This window comes from Ursus arctos, unplaced genomic scaffold (assembly GCF_023065955.2).
Source record: "Ursus arctos isolate Adak ecotype North America unplaced genomic scaffold, UrsArc2.0 scaffold_5, whole genome shotgun sequence".
Taxonomy (NCBI): domain Eukaryota; kingdom Metazoa; phylum Chordata; class Mammalia; order Carnivora; family Ursidae; genus Ursus; species Ursus arctos.
In genome coordinates, this window is record NW_026623067.1 from 82,121,667 (window position 1) to 82,137,624 (window position 15,958).

The 15,958-nt window shown below is 33.6% G+C and overlaps 1 protein-coding gene across 13 annotated transcripts in view; it reads left to right on the forward strand.

The window, feature by feature from the left end:
• PPIP5K2 (diphosphoinositol pentakisphosphate kinase 2) overlaps positions 1-15,958 on the forward strand; it is a 69,489-nt gene that overhangs the window by 35,077 nt on the left and 18,454 nt on the right. For 7 of the 13 annotated variants that reach the window (XM_026498520.4, XM_048221054.2, XM_026498521.4 and 4 more), the window contains exons 20-24: positions 3,928-4,055; positions 4,617-4,731; positions 10,151-10,258; positions 10,350-10,466; positions 12,375-12,542. In XM_026498520.4, the coding sequence (XP_026354305.1) occupies positions 3,928-4,055; positions 4,617-4,731; positions 10,151-10,258; positions 10,350-10,466; positions 12,375-12,542 (636 nt within the window). Of the gene's footprint in view, positions 1-3,927; positions 4,056-4,616; positions 4,732-10,150; positions 10,259-10,349; positions 10,467-12,374; positions 12,543-14,884; positions 15,059-15,958 lie in introns of all 13 variants that reach the window. The other 6 variants (XM_044383976.3, XM_026498510.4, XM_048221050.2 and 3 more) reach the window with 1 other exon arrangement.

The window sequence follows — 15,958 nt, forward strand, 5'->3', positions numbered from 1 at the left end:
ATAACTCAGTTTTAGCACAATGTATAGACAGTCATTGAGCTAACACTGGCTTGATTATAACTGAAGTTACTGAGTCAGACTTATCTTTGTTATGAAATTCAAGATAGAAAGTTTATCCAGATTTTTCTTATTAACTATTCCAAGAAGAATGGTCACCGGTTTGTTTGTTTAATATTTTATTTATTCATTTGAGAGAAAGAGAGTGAGAGAGCACATGAACAAGGGAGGAGAAGCAGAAGGAGAGGGAGAAAGATACACCCCGCTGTGCAGGGAGCCCAACGTGGGGCTCGATTCCAGGACCCTGAGATCATGACCCGAGCCGAAGGCAGATGCTTAACCGAATGAGCCACCCAGGCGCCCTGGAGTGGTTGCTGTTAATTCTGCTAACCGTATAATTAGTTTGCATTGGAAGTATAAGTAAGATCTACTTTTTTTTTCATTGTTTTGGATTGCTTTGACGTTAGTCCAGGCTCAGTGCATATGAGTTATACTCATTCTTTCAATGAAGATTATTTAAAAGTATGCTTTTTAACAGGTAAACTGTTAATATAAGACAGTCTTAAATATTTAGGGTGACTATATGCATTCTTCAGAGTAGGCTTTCAGTATATCTAAACTTAGCACCTCAGTGACTAAATACACAAATGATTTGTTGGCATAATCATGTCTATTTTGTTACATGGCTTATTTAATCTCATGTCTCCTCTCTCTCCGTTCTGTATACTAAACCTTCTAGAATTGGGAATGAAAGGTTGGTTTCTAAGAGTTGGGCTTTAGAAGATACTCAAGAATTAATAGGGTTTTAGATGTTAATTTCTCCTATGTATCATGTATGTATTTCAGGTATATTGCTCATATCACTGAAGAAACTTCTTACCATCTCCTTGTAACTTTAATATTTATAATAAATTTTTTAAAGTACTGTAATTAGAAGAATCAGTAAAAATGAGAATGGGTTGGGAAGATTTGAAACATCATTTATATCTTTTAAAGTAATTTGTCATGCTCAACTGATCTGTCTTTATTAGAATAATTGTCTTTGGATGAAGTTAGGTTAGATCTCAATAGTCTGAGAACTTATTTGAGGAAATCTCCAAAATTTCTTTCTTGGATAAATTACTTATCTTTCAAATCTTTGGACTCTTCAGAAAACATTTTGCCCAAGCTTACAAGAATCAGTCTTATTTTTGGTAAATTCATAATTATATTTTGTAAAGTTATAACTTTAAAAGCAGAGGTTTTTTTTACTTTCTTTCCTGCAGTTCTGAGATTATAGCTTGAGAAGAGGACAGCTTTTGGTTTACCTCTCTAACTTTTTGGTTTGATATTCCTTATTGTGGCAGAACCTTGGGATTTATTCTTTTTTAATGGAGTGTTGAATTCAATCTAGTAAATATTATTTTGCTTTGTTATTTTAGCCTTCATAAATCCAGAACTATGGACAAAATTCAGGCATTTTCAGTCACTTAACAAACTAAAAATTATAAATATATTTATGGTAATTGCAATGAAACTATAGTTTATAATGGAAAAAATGAAAATTTTGCTTACTTAGTTCTTAAGGAAACAGAATATTTCAAGCTTAGAGACTTGATGATTAGTCAAGTAATGTAAAATTCTGACTTGTTTAGAATATGCTAATTTAGATTTAGAGAATATCACTCTCTGTGCAAGAAAAATGGGTATATGCTCTGGTGTGCCTCCAAGTGTTGTTATGCCTCTAAAAATGTATTTCTGTGCTTACATTGAATTACTTAATTCTTATATCTATGCTGTGTGACATATAATTCTAATCATAACTAAGCTTAAATATAACAAACAATTTATTACTTTTATTCATTTTAACAGTTAAACTAATTTTAATTATTGTAGATAATTTTGTTGTGATAGAATTAACTTTCTACTTTTTAACCAGTCTCAATTTTCATAAGATAAAGGCCCTGGCTTAAAAATGATACTTTAAAATAGTCATAATGTTATGGCAGTAGATAAGGACCTCTCAAGACTCAGTTTGGTATTCAGGTTCTCTTAACTGAGATCACATTGATGAAAGTTGGAAGACAATTTGTTTAGTTATTTATGGATTATGAAATGCAGAGGACTGTTAATAATAGCATTTGCCATATGAAGTCCATTGATACTCTCATTAAATATTAACCACATAATAAGCTTTCAGATAGCCTCATCTGGTATTTTAATTAGTTCTATTTATGGCAGAAATATTGTAATTACACATGAGAACTGGGATATCTAACAATTAATTATTTGATCCTAGTTGGTGGTGGCAGATGAACAAATATGTCAATGTGTGTTAAAGGGAAAAATTTCTTTATTACAAAGTTAATATATCTGTGTAAAATTAGAAAATGTAGAAATAGCAAAAAAAAAAAAGTCACTGTGATATTACCGAGAGAAAAACATTTTAATGTTTTAGAAAATTCTTAAAGGATTTGTCTCTTAAATTCATGAAGATACAGTTTTTCTCATACATATAACAAATGTAGTCTTTGCAAATGTGGAAGGAAAAGCATACTGTTTTACAACCTGATTTTTTCCCCTTCACTTAGCACCAAGAACTTCTTTCCATATCATTAAAGCTATATACATCATTATTTCTAATGGCTATTGGTATGAGGTAATAATAATTTACTTAACCAATTTTCATATTTGGGAATCTGGACTCTTCATTTCTTTCACTCTCTTTACACATGTCTTTACATGTACTCAAGACTATTTTTGTAGCTCCAGAAATCTTTTACCAGTTTTCTTCCAATTAAACAGTATAAGAGCGCCTGTTTCCTCATACCTTGCTAATGACACACAAAAAATTTCACCTAATGATTTTTAGTTCCGTTGTTTTCCTTTTATTTACACATACACAATTACATATGTATCTTTTTTGCATACTCCGTTCCCAGTCATTATGTTGACAAGATTATTGAACCAACCAAGTTTTAGTTTATGGTATCGAACCCCAAGAAGTTCTGTTTTCATGGGCCTTCCATCTGTAATCAGTCAGGCTTTTCTTTGACAGTTTTCAGATCTATTATCCATATAGAATTTTTGCTACTTGGGAAGGACCTGACAGCAAGAAGTAACCTTTAAATTCAGATATCCTAGGATGAACTTGGAGAGAGTGGGTATGCCTGTTTATTCCCTCCTCCTCTCTACTCTCTCCTTTCTGTCTCTGTCCTTCCCTCTCCACTTTCTGCTTTCTTCCTCTTTCTCCCTTTTTTCCATCTACACACATATCACAGCTTTTTGTCTTTACACATCAGATCATTTTCTAATCTGCTTCTTTGAACTGTAATATTTATTAGCATTATTATTACGATTATGTTTTCTTAACACTTCATATTGTAATTCCTCATCGTAAGTTTAATTAACTCATAATTATTATTGAAGTCATTAAATTTGATGATTTCATTACATTTTTTGCTCACCACTAGCTAAGTCTTAAAAAGCATTAGCCAAAGGCTTTTTAAATGATTTGTTAGCCCTTTTAATCTTTGATATTTGAATAAACAAAATCTCATGGTTTCACTTATATTTCTTTTCATAGGTTTATTGACTGTTTTTCTGTGCTTTAGTGTTTATGTCCTTAATCCATCTTTCTTTTAGAATTGTTTCTACGTTTAAAACCTTATGATTGAGTTGAACTACTATCTATAACGATTACATTCATTCATTCATCCTCCCCTCTTCAGAAATTATTTGCTTTTTAGTTCTACCAAAAAAATCTTTCCAATTATGCTTAAAAATTTTAAGACCGTATACTTGCAGTTGCAAAAAATGTAAACTTGGAAATTTGTAATGTTAAAAAAAAAGTTTAATAAAGGCATTTGTCTCTTACTAGAATGTTTTAACTAAGCAGTGCATTTGTTAGAGTGCTTTTTTTTTTTCTAATATCATGTATTTTCTGCTCAGGAATATGGTATAACTAAAGCTGAAAAACTGGAGATTGCCAAAGGCTACTGTACTCCTCTAGTTAGAAAAATTCGCTCAGACCTCCAGAGGACACAAGATGATGACACTGTAAATAAACTCCACCCTGTGTAAGAGACTATACTGGTATTTAAATCTATAGCCATCTGTTTTTGCATACTTCAAATCTAATGTTCCTATGAAGAAATCAGGAATGTGTTACTCAACTGAGCAAATAAGGATTACTTAGGTATTCCTAACAGTTAACTTCCAACCAGGGTTCTTTAGGGCTCCAAACTGAGGAAAAACTGAGATGAAAGGGGATATGTGTCATCTTCCACATGGGATCATCAGTGTGTAACCTATTCAGCAGCGTAAATATCTATGAGCTTCTTTAGGGCTATGACCTTTGTCATTGCTATTAGAGGAGCTAAAATGACCTATTTACAGTGAATCCGACTAATATTAACTCTTTTTTAACTAATCTCAGAGGTCGCAGTTAGTTCTGGTTAATCTTCATGTTAGAGGAATATCTACAAAGATAGTTCCTCAGTTGTGGTTGGAAGAGGGGTAGATTTACTTATTACGGTCTTTTACTTCTAGTAAGATTAAATTCCATTTTACAAAATAATTTCAATACTTAAGGTTTGACTAGATGGTTTTGTTCTAACATTGTCTGCTACTAACTTTAGGTATTCCAGAGGTGTTCTGTCTCCTGAACGTCATGTCCGTACCAGGTTATATTTTACCAGTGAAAGTCATGTACATTCTTTACTATCTATGCTTCGCTATGGTGCCTTATGCAATGTAAGTAGAATAAGTTACTCCAATCTACTTAACAAATATGGTTCCTTGAATTTGTAATCAAATCACTAGCACCAGTTTTTATTGTACAATTTCAGTAATTGATCATTAGCCATCATTTGTCAGGGGTCTAATGTATACCAAGCAGTGTGCTAGATCTTGGCAATAAAGACGTGTTCTCTTCCTTTTGGAGAAGTTTAACCAAACAATAACGTAAAATATTTTAGGTAATGTTATAGGCTGGTGGTAATGAGATAAAGAGAAGCTGATAAATTTGAGTTTTGGGGGGTTTAGAATGAACTTGGTCTTTGGTTGGATATTGTGCCTCTCATCTATTGTTAGTAGTGAGTCATACCAAAATTTGGCCTAATACAACCATAGTTACTTTTACCTCCCACAGTTTAAAGGATTGACTGTGATATACTTAGGTGGTTTCCCTTTGGGTCTCTGATGAGGTTGCAGTTAGGCAGTGGCTGGGGCTTGAATTATCTCAGAGCTTTCCTCTCATGTCTGGTGCTTGATGCTGTATGTTGGCTAGAACTTCAGCTGGGATTGTTGACCAGAATACCTACACCTGGCCTCTTCGTGTGACCTGCTTGCTTCCTCAAAACATGGTAGCTGAGTTCCAAGATTGAGTTTCATAATGGAACAAGGTGCAAGTGCAAGACTTTTTTGTGATCTAACTTATGAAGTAACATAATATCACTGCTACTGAGCTGTATTGGTTGAGGCAGTCACAGAGGTTCATCCAGGTTCAAGGGATGGGGAAATAGATCTACATTATTACATGTGTGATGTGTCACTGTCACATTATAAGATGAGTACTTGAGATTGGATACAATGTGGTGGCCATCTTTGGAAAATAGGATCTGTCACAATATATCTGTTGGCTACACAATCCATATTTCTCTCATATGCAAAATTCACATAACCTCTAGTCCAGTATTACCCATCTTATTTTATTACATCATAAACTTGACATCCCAGGTTTCTTCATCTAAGTCAAGTCCAGATGTGGATGGGGCTCCTTGGACACAACTCCTTGAGTGCTCAAGAGCATTCAAACTTAATTCAAATACCTATGAACTGAAGAGACCAACTACCTACAGGGGTGGGTTAGGCATAAGATAACTGCTGTAGATAAACTTTTCAAAAGTGGGTGAAATAGAAGGTACACTGTAGTCACTGGTCCGTAGCAATTTTGAAATCTACCCAGGTCCATGTTGCCCATTCTTTAATTAGGGCTCTGTCATACTACCAGGCAGTTGTTTCCAATGGCTCATGGCTTCATAATTTGGGTTCTTGATTGTTTCATCTGGGTCATCCCTCCTTTAAAAAAAAAAGTAGCTCATGTTTGCAGTTGAGTAGTTTTCTTTAACCTGCTTCCTACCCAAAGAAGTTGGGGTTCCAAAGGTCTGTTTATTTTTAGTTCAGAGTGGTATAATTTAAAAAACAAAACAAAGTGGAGTAATTTAGAATATACTGTATTAAACACATCAAACCCAAAGATCTCTTAAGGATAAGCCCTTTACTACCTTGGTTTCCCTATGTGGCTACTGAGCATCTGAGAGACATACTCCTAAGATCCTGAGAAAGTTGTGTGTTTCTTTGGAAGATCTGTGAAGCACCTTATTACATCTTTTGGAGGTCTTAGCAATGTTTTTTATAATCGCACCATGTTTTCATGGCAGAGTCTTGTGTTCCCTTCTTCTCGAAAGGCAGTTGTTAATTACAGCGATCGTTTGGTCCCTAAAAAGGCTGGGAATGAGAAACAGTTTTATTTTTGGACCCAGCAAGCTTCTCTGTAATTGAGAGTTTCCCAGTAGCTTATCTCTCTCCTTGTTTATCACAGGCAGTGAGAAGAATCTTGGTGACATGTTCAGTACTTGTCCTAGAAATCTCCAGAACTAGTTCATTAGATACACTTTTTATTTATTTTCCACTGTCTACAGGCTAGTGTTTCTACACTTTATGCCACTACATAACAGAAGTTCATTTTCCTGTAGTTTCCAGTAACATTTTTCTTACCTTAAATAATCCCTCACCAGCAACCTCCTCCAGCCTGTTAGGCTTTCACTAACACTCTCCTTGAGACCCTTCCAGTGCTCACAGGTATGGACAGTGAGAAGGAAAAGAGAGTCAAGAAAGATTCCCATATCTCTAATGTAGGTAATTTGGCAGATGATCCTACTATTCACTGACAAGAGTAAACTTGGAAAGAAGATCAGGTCTAAAGAAGGAAAGTAATGAGTTTAGTTTTAGACAGCTTGAGTATGTTCGTACGTGAGGATAGAAGTTTGGGTTAAAGGTATAGAGTTAGGAAGCCAACATACTAATGACAGCTAAGGTGGTAGCTAGTAATAAGATTCCCAAGGAGTTTGCATTAGAAATGACAAAGAAAATGACATTGTAGGAATTGGCAATGGAAGTGATCATGTACAAAAGAGACTTAGAAATTTTAATATCTTGTTTGTCAATATACCCAGACCATAGATTACCTAGAATACAATGTCACTCCATTATATAACAAAAGTATATTTTCATCCATCTCTCAAATAGCAAAAAATAAGAATTTTCCTTCAATTTTCTGTGTATATATTGGTGTACACATCCATATGCATCTGTTAACAAAGTGGTTCTTAAAAGAAAATTCAGTTTTGTTTTACCTTTTTAATAAAAGGCAGTTAGATATATAATGAAGATTTCTTACATCTCTTGGTTCTTAATTTTATTATTAGCCTTGATGCATAGTTAATATTAAAGTTACCCTAAAGTTATTTCAGTCCTCTGTTCTCATCAAATTTTCTAATTCATATGTTCTTCCCTCTTGTTTCATTTTCTTCTTTGTCCCATTAAGGAATAGCAAAGTGACATCCCTTGCATACATATGTGCAGTAGTTGAGCTTTAATAAGAGAAATCATAAAAAAAAAAATGACGCTTAATTAACAAGTCAAGAACTTACATATCCAATAGTAATGATGGCATTGTTTGTTTTGGGGGAGGAGAACTACATCTCTTACGTGGTTCCTTTTTGACTCTTACACTTATTTAGAAGGTGAAAGAAGTATGGAAGATACAGGAGCCGATAGAACAAGCCTATGGAGCATTATAGTGAGCAGTGGATGAAATGGCAACAGATGAGGTTGGAGAGCGAGTGCCTTGAGAATCCTAAGGGGATTAGGAAGCCATTTTTTAGCAGGGAAGTAAATGGCTTTGGTTGCTTGTGGACCGCAGATAGTTTGGAGTAGATAGGCAGAAAACAGTTAGGAAGCTCTCTCGCAGTGATCTGAAGAAAGACAGAATTTAGACTACGGGAGCGGGAGTAGAACTAGAGCTTCTTGAGTATATATTGCATTCAGCTACATTTTTCTTTTTTATTTTTTTAATAATATACGTTTAATAATAGCATATGTTATAGAAGTAGTTTTTATGAATTTGCAAGGCATTCTTGTTATTTGTCAAACAGTTTAAATATGTGTAAGATTTTACTGTCAAAAGAAAGGCAGACTGCCACGTGCAGTGCCTCATTTGGACGTTCAGCTACATTTTTAAAACAGAAGCTGAACACAACTCCATTCTTTTAAAAATCTGCTCCAGGATTTCAAAAAAAAATTTTTTCACAGTAAATACATGTAGTGTCTTTAATATCAATATGACGTCCCATTTTCTATTTTAAAAAGTTAGTTTATTTGAACTGTGATTCATTATTGCAGCTCATGTTACCTTCGTAAGACCCTCTAACTAGTATACTTAAAACTTTGTTCAGTCTGTCCCCAGTTGAAATTTTTTATTTTTCAGTATGAACTGGGTAAAATCTAGCTCTCCGTAATAGAATTTTTCAAAAGGTATTTGTTAAGGAAACAAGATTATAAGTAAGATTTCAGGGAATATATTTAATAAGCCTTAATTAAAAAAAAAAGATTTTTATGGATTCTTTCATTTTAATTGTGTTCAGAAAGATGCTACTAAATATTATCTGATTTCATATGTCCATTAGAACAGACCTAGCAGGACCTATAACTGCAACACTGAATTAGAGATTATTAGATGGTGTTCTTATTAATATAGGAGCACAAAGTCTAATACATCTTTTCACCTATTGAAAATTTTTAGTATTTAATTTAAATCCATTATTTATGGTAATTCACATTTACTGAAACTCAAATGCTATGCCAATATTTTCCCTTACCAATTTTGAAAAAATGCATATACATCTTTGCACATATCCCTCCCCCAAATACACAGGCAGACATAGGCAAACACACAGATGCAGTTTTTTCTCTGGAGTGTTGCTTAAGTTGGGAGTAGCTGCTTTAGTGGCTTGGCATTAGAGCATTTAGAGGTGTGGATAGTCATTTATTAAAATGATGCTAAGCACACATGGAAGAATATAAATTATATGACTTATATTTAACTTTACTCTTCTAGAAACTTAAAAAGGGGAATGCTTCCTCAGAGATATGTAATGTCTAAATTTGGAAAGGAATACGTGCTGGTTTTGGAGGGTTTTTTTTGTTTTTTGTTTTTTTTTAATAAGTAATCAACATGTGGTCTTGTAAGTTTAGGCTTTTGTGTGTCAAATTTCATTTTTTAAAACAATACACATTTTATAAAGTCCAAAATACTGTATACTCCTTACTATATGCAAAAAATTGTTGTATGCATTTATTTCTAAAGTTTATGACATAGGAAATGAAGGGAAGGTATCTGTCGTGTAGACCCTGTTGCCCACTGACTGTAGACTTTGTACGTTGAGCAGTTTTACCTTTTCAGATAGACTTTTCTACTTTGAATGCTTGTAGTACATATGCTTTAGGATTCCTTTCTGTTCTGATGCTATGTGATTATATGTTTAAAGAGCAATGATTATCTAGATGAAGATGGAAGAGTGATGAAGGAGATGGTACGATTGATAGAACTTACATACGCCACCTCCTGCTGATTATTTTAAATACTACTGCAGTATAACGAGGTATATTTACCAATAAGCCTGTATTACATACATTGACTATATGATAATGGGAAAAATAGCTCTACTCTTACAGGATAGTATTCAGCTCATGAAGCATGATTCCACAATAGGCACTTCAGGACCTAAGGTTAACAACTCACTGCCCCTTACCCTCAGAATACAATTGTGGGTTCGTATTTCAAGAGATTTTTATTTTCACTTTCTAGAAGCTATTTAAAAAGTTACCATTAGACTTTCTAATACTGCTGATAAGAGATTTTTAAAATAATTTACCTAAACATAAGTAATTTATCAAGACTTAAATATAGTTATTTTGAAAGGTTGAGCACACACGTATTTACCTTATTTGTGTGGTATCACTCAGGATTAAGCAAACTACCGTAATGAAAATAAAGTGACTTCCAAGTAAAGTGATATGAGAAAATGCTTACCATAAACCTTTTGTTCAGGAATCAAAGGATGAACAGTGGAAACGAGCTATGGATTACTTAAATGTTGTCAATGAGCTCAATTACATGACTCAGATTGTGATCATGCTTTATGAGGATCCTAACAAGGTAACAAGAGTTCTTGATTTGTGTGTATTATCCGAGGTAAATAAGTAGCCTGTAGTTTTTCATTTTGGAAATGTTCTGTGATATTTTTTAGGATCTTTCCTCAGAGGAACGCTTTCATGTTGAATTACATTTTAGTCCAGGAGCCAAAGGATGTGAAGAAGACAAAAATTTACCATCTGGCTATGGATATAGACCAGCTTCAAGAGAGGTAATAAAGATGAAACTCTCAGTGTTTGGTCACAGAATAAATATTAGATTTTCCTAATATTTCCGTAAGAATTTCCTGTTAATGTACTTCAATTCTTATCTCAACTACTAAGTAGCAAGACCGTATAAGTTTCTTTACGTATGATTTGGGCAGACAACATTTCTAAGCATACAGGAATTTTATATTTTATTTAGATTTTTTGTATTTTTAAGACCAGTATTGAGAATGGTTAACTATAGTTTTGGTTCTGGTTTTGGTTGTTGTATTACTTGAGGACTAGTGCATGGTAAACACTGTGCTAATAAGCACTTGGTACAAATTATTGTTATTTTAATCCTTATACTAACCTTACAAGGTTAAATATGTATTCAATTTAAAACTTTTTACTAAATTATGATCCATATTGATAAATTATAAGTGTATAGCTTAATGGTGTATTACAGAATGAGCACAGTTATGAAACAGCCAGCCAGGTTATAGGTAGAATAATATCATCATTCCAAAAGACCCAATTGTGCCCCTCCCTATCACAGCCTCCCTGTCTTCTCCTGAAAGATACCTATGATTATGAACTTTAGCACCATGTTTTAATTATGCCTATTTTTGTACTTTTTATAAATGAAATCGCAGAACACATGCTTTTGGGGGGGTGTGGGTGGGTTCGGCTTCTTTCTTTCATTATGTTTATGAAATTTATCCATTCTATTCTTCATTTTTGTTGTCATGTAGGATTACATGGCAACAGTAAATATAAATAAATACAGTGCAGTGTGTTCATCTCTTCCACTTTGATCATTTGTTTTCAGTTCAGGCTGTGAAGATGAGTGCTTTCATGAACATTTTTGTTCAAGTCTTTTGGTGAACATATGTACACATTTCTTTTGGATATACATCGAGGAGTAAAACTGCTGGGTCATGGGGTACATATGTTCAAGTTTAGAAAATACAGTCAAATAGTTTTCTAAAGATACTGCCGTATCCTTGTCAGCACTTGGTATGATCATTATTTTTAATATAGCTATTTTGAAGGATATATAGTGATATCTTGTCATGGTTTAAATTTACATCATCCTCATGACCAGTAAGGATTGGCAATTTTCATATGTTTATTGACCATTTGGATAGGCTTTTTTATGAAGTGCTGCTGGCTTAGACCAGCATGGTGTTGAATAGAAGTGTTGATACTAAACACTTCACTCACAGGGCACCTGGGTGGCTCAGTTAAGCATCCAATTTTGGCTCAGGTCATGAGCTCAGGGTTCTGAGAGTGAGCCCAAGTCCAGCTCCACGCTGGGCGTGGAGCCTGCTTAAGATTCTCTCACTGCCACCCCAAAAATAAAAACAAATGCTTCTTCATTCTCAAACTAAAGTAAAAAGTAATGTTCCAAAGAGAACATTTTGGGGGCGCCTGGGTGGCTCATTCGTTAAGCGTCTGCCTTCGGCTCAGGGTGTGATCCTGGCGTTCTGGGATCGAGCCCCACATCCAGCTCCCTGCTCCACTGGGAGCCTGCTTCTTCCTCTCCCACTCCCCCTGCTTCCGTTCCCTCTGTTGCTGCCTGTCTCGCTCTCTGTCAAATAAATTAATTAAATCTTTAAAAAAAACCAAAACAACAAAAAAGAGAACTTTTTGGGATTTGGCTGAGATTACATAAATTTTGCAGATCAATTTTGAGGGAAATAAACTTAGAGTAGAAGATCTTCTAGTCCAAGGACTTGATATATCTCTGAATTTATTTAGCTATTTTTATAGACTAATACTAGACTGTTGTAAAAATTCGGTTAATATTGATTCATTTGAATCCGCAGACTTGTGTGTGTGCTTCAACCGACTTAACCAGTTGGTGGTTGAATTTATCATAAGATAAATTGCTTTATCTGAATTTTATATGTTGTATTCTTTGCCCACAGAATGAAGGCAGGAGATCTTTTAAAATTGATAATGATGATGAACCACATACTTCTAAAAAAGATGAGGTTGATCGCGCTGTGATACTGTTCAAACCTATGGTATCAGAGCCAATTCATATACACAGGAAGTCTCCACTTCCAAGATCTAGGAGGATGGCCACAAATGAAGTAAGTGTATGTGTCAGAGCGTGTTTTTCATAAAATAAACTAACTATATTTTAATGAAACAGAAAAGAAAATACAGCTTTAATTATGGAGCTTGGGAACCTAACAGATTTTTTTAATTGTCAACTTTGCCTCTTTTTCTAATAAGTATTTTAAAAATATAGAGGCTGTTACAAAAGAGATTAAGTTTTAAGAATAAGGAGCTTTATGTATAGTTTGGTAACAAAGTTGAATAGACAGAGTAAAATAAGACCTTTCTAAGAACTCATCTATTTTTTTTGTCCTGTCCCGTTAGGTTATTCTAATAAAGAACTTTTTTAAAAGACTGATTTAATAGGCAGAGAATAATTTTCGCCTGACAGTAGAGAGGAACTGCCAGAAATGCTTCAACAACAACTGAGTCCAATGACACTGTAGATTAAGATGTGAAATTCTAAGTTGTTAGCCTGATTGCAAAAATCAGTATAAAATTTGAAAATTTGAGGAGATAGTTGAAAATTGTATCCTTTGTATTAAGATCTACAACTAAATAAGGCTAATTCTTATGTTCTCTAGTAGAATAACATTTAAATAACTACTAAAATAAGATTTAACAAGAAAGCTGAACAGTTGGAATATAGCTTGTTAAGTAAATTTTTAAAACCAGTATGCATTTTTATACTTCAAATACCTTTATTTTGGGTTATCTCTATTCTCTATAGGATGATTTCTCCCAGCACTAATTGAGATTAGTGCTTATAAATGTTTTCTAAATACTCGAGTAACAGTATAGAGCAAGATTTTAAGATAGAAACAACCATCAACTTTTACGTTAGAAAAATATTTTTGTTGATAAAGAAATATGCCAAGTCATAAGAGCTAAGTATAACATTTAACTAGCAGTCGTAAGAGCATAAACAACAACAAAACAGAATTATGCTCATTTCTGTTGCCCCAAATTATACAAACAAAAGTGCTTTATGATTCTCAAATTTCAGATAAATATGTGACCCAATTTGACAATGATGCATAGGAAAAAAATCCATCAATAAATAGATCGTGGTAATTTTATAATGGAAATTGTATGCTAGTTAGGGTTTCTATGATTGTGATATTATAAGTTAATTATAAAAGAGGATGACTAACAGCTGTAGAATTTGGGACTGTGTTCTATACAGCTTAATTTAAAAATGGGAAACCTGGGGTTATGTTCAGGTATCTTTAATTTCAGAAAATCGGGAAATGACATATTAATATAACTTAAACTACCATCTGTGTGAGGGCAGTGATTTTGAGGTTGTTGTACAAAGCAAACTGCAAATTAATCAGATTGTTCAAAATTTTGCCATTAAACCTTCTGCACTCCAAAAAGCTTATAACAGTGATACAGCCAAATGTGTTGTGAGTCTTCATTTTGCAACACATTTGTATTTGACAAAATCACTGCCCTTTGTTAATTCTTAAGAGACAGAACACATTTATAAACCTTTTTCTCATAAATACTTACATAGTTGCTTACAAGAGATTATTTCTATGCCATGCTAAACTTTTACTTCCATAAGGTAAATTATTCAAGTAAAACCTTGAAGACTTTTTCCAGCGTCCACCATCTCCATGGATATCAGAAGTTTGTACTTCCAAAAGACACACAGAGAAAAAGACTATTCTCTTCATTTTGTGCAAGTAGATTTTACTCTGTCCTCACTGTCTGAAACCTGAACATGCAAACATGTAAATGATAATGTTTGCTGCATGTTTTGCTTACTGAACTCTATAAATAATCTTTGGAGGGGGTAATCAAATAAATAGCTCGAAAGTGGAAACAAGTGCAATTTGAATCCATCTTACCTCTCTTTTTTTAAATGTCTGGCAGATAGGTTTTCTTTTCTGCATCATATACATTGAAACTTCTTTAATCCTTTGCACAATCCTTTAGTGCTTTGGGTTGGAAGGTTATCCAGTATAGCACAGAACGTCTTGAATATTTAAAATTAAGCAGAATACTTTTATATTTTAAAAATTACTAAGACAGAAAATTGTTAAATCTTTCCAGTTTTAAGAGAGAAGGGACAACTATTAAGCAGTATAAATATTTTGTATATTGAAAATAAGGTAATTCTTATAATTGTAATTCTTATTGTTATCACATACAATTAGATTTCTAAGTCATTCCTATGAATTTCTCAAATATTTGAAATATTTGGCTCCCAAATTACTGTTTAATAGTTTTTTAAAAATTGATAAACAAATGCAAACAAACTGTATTTTTTTTTCTTTCTGATCATTTGGCTCTGTTGTATCTAACTTTGCATGCTCTGCTTTTTTTTTTTTTTTTTTTTTTTTTTTGCCCCCTTTCTCACTTCCAGGAAGAGAGCCCCCTGAGTGTGTCTAGCCCAGAGGGTACTGGTACCTGGCTGCATTATACCAGTGGTGTGGGTACTGGGCGTCGAAGACGCAGATCAGGGGAACAAATCACTTCTTCCCCTGTCTCCCCCAAATCATTGGCTTTCACATCCAGTATTTTTGGCTCATGGCAACAGGTTTTTAAACTTTACTTCATTAAACATTTTCCTACCTGCATTCAGAGCAACAAACAGCTGTCTTTGAGGACATCTAATCCCTTATATTTAAATTCAGAGTAAATCCTTCTGTATTTTAATTTTCAGTTCATTTAAAAATGCTTGTGATACCTGACAATATTTGAGAGAAAGAAACCTCTTACATTGCATGCATTTAGGATTTTTACTGGGAGGCTTTCAAATATCCAGGATTTAAAAATTAATAAATTTTGCATTCCTGGAACTTTAGCGTGTTAATAAAAAATTTTAAAAAGGAAAGAAATCTTTTTTGACAGAGTTGTCCTTTAAAACATTCAGAAACAAAATTACATAATTCGATGCTAAGAAAATTTAATAATCTTTTCCCCCATAATTGAAAAGTTAGATTCCATTTGGAATTTGCTGAGAATATGAACATTTTTTAAAATATCAAAATGTATGTGGTCCTGTGTTAATTAGCAGGGTACACTAATATTAATTGTTTTCTCCCTCACGATTCCATCATTATCTGGAAGTATCTAAGGGATACATACAGAGTGGGGTTTTTTTGAGTTGTAGAATATGTTAATGCTCTCTTTATATGAGGATGCAATGTATAGGTGCCCATCAGTAATATGGGCCAAAATAAAAGGACTTCAGAAGGACTTTCTGTGATGACATTTGGAAATTTAAAAATACTAGGGGTTTTTTGGATTTTTTTGTTCCAAGAATGAAAGGTCTGCTGTTATACATGACTTTTCCAAGAATTTCAGCAATTTCCTTTTGGAAATATAATGCATTTGATTATAGGAAAAGGGATTATGGTATCCATTAAGGCTGTGAATATTTAAAGGTTACTCTGATAAAGCCCATGCATGGATCAGTAATTGTATGGTGACCTCA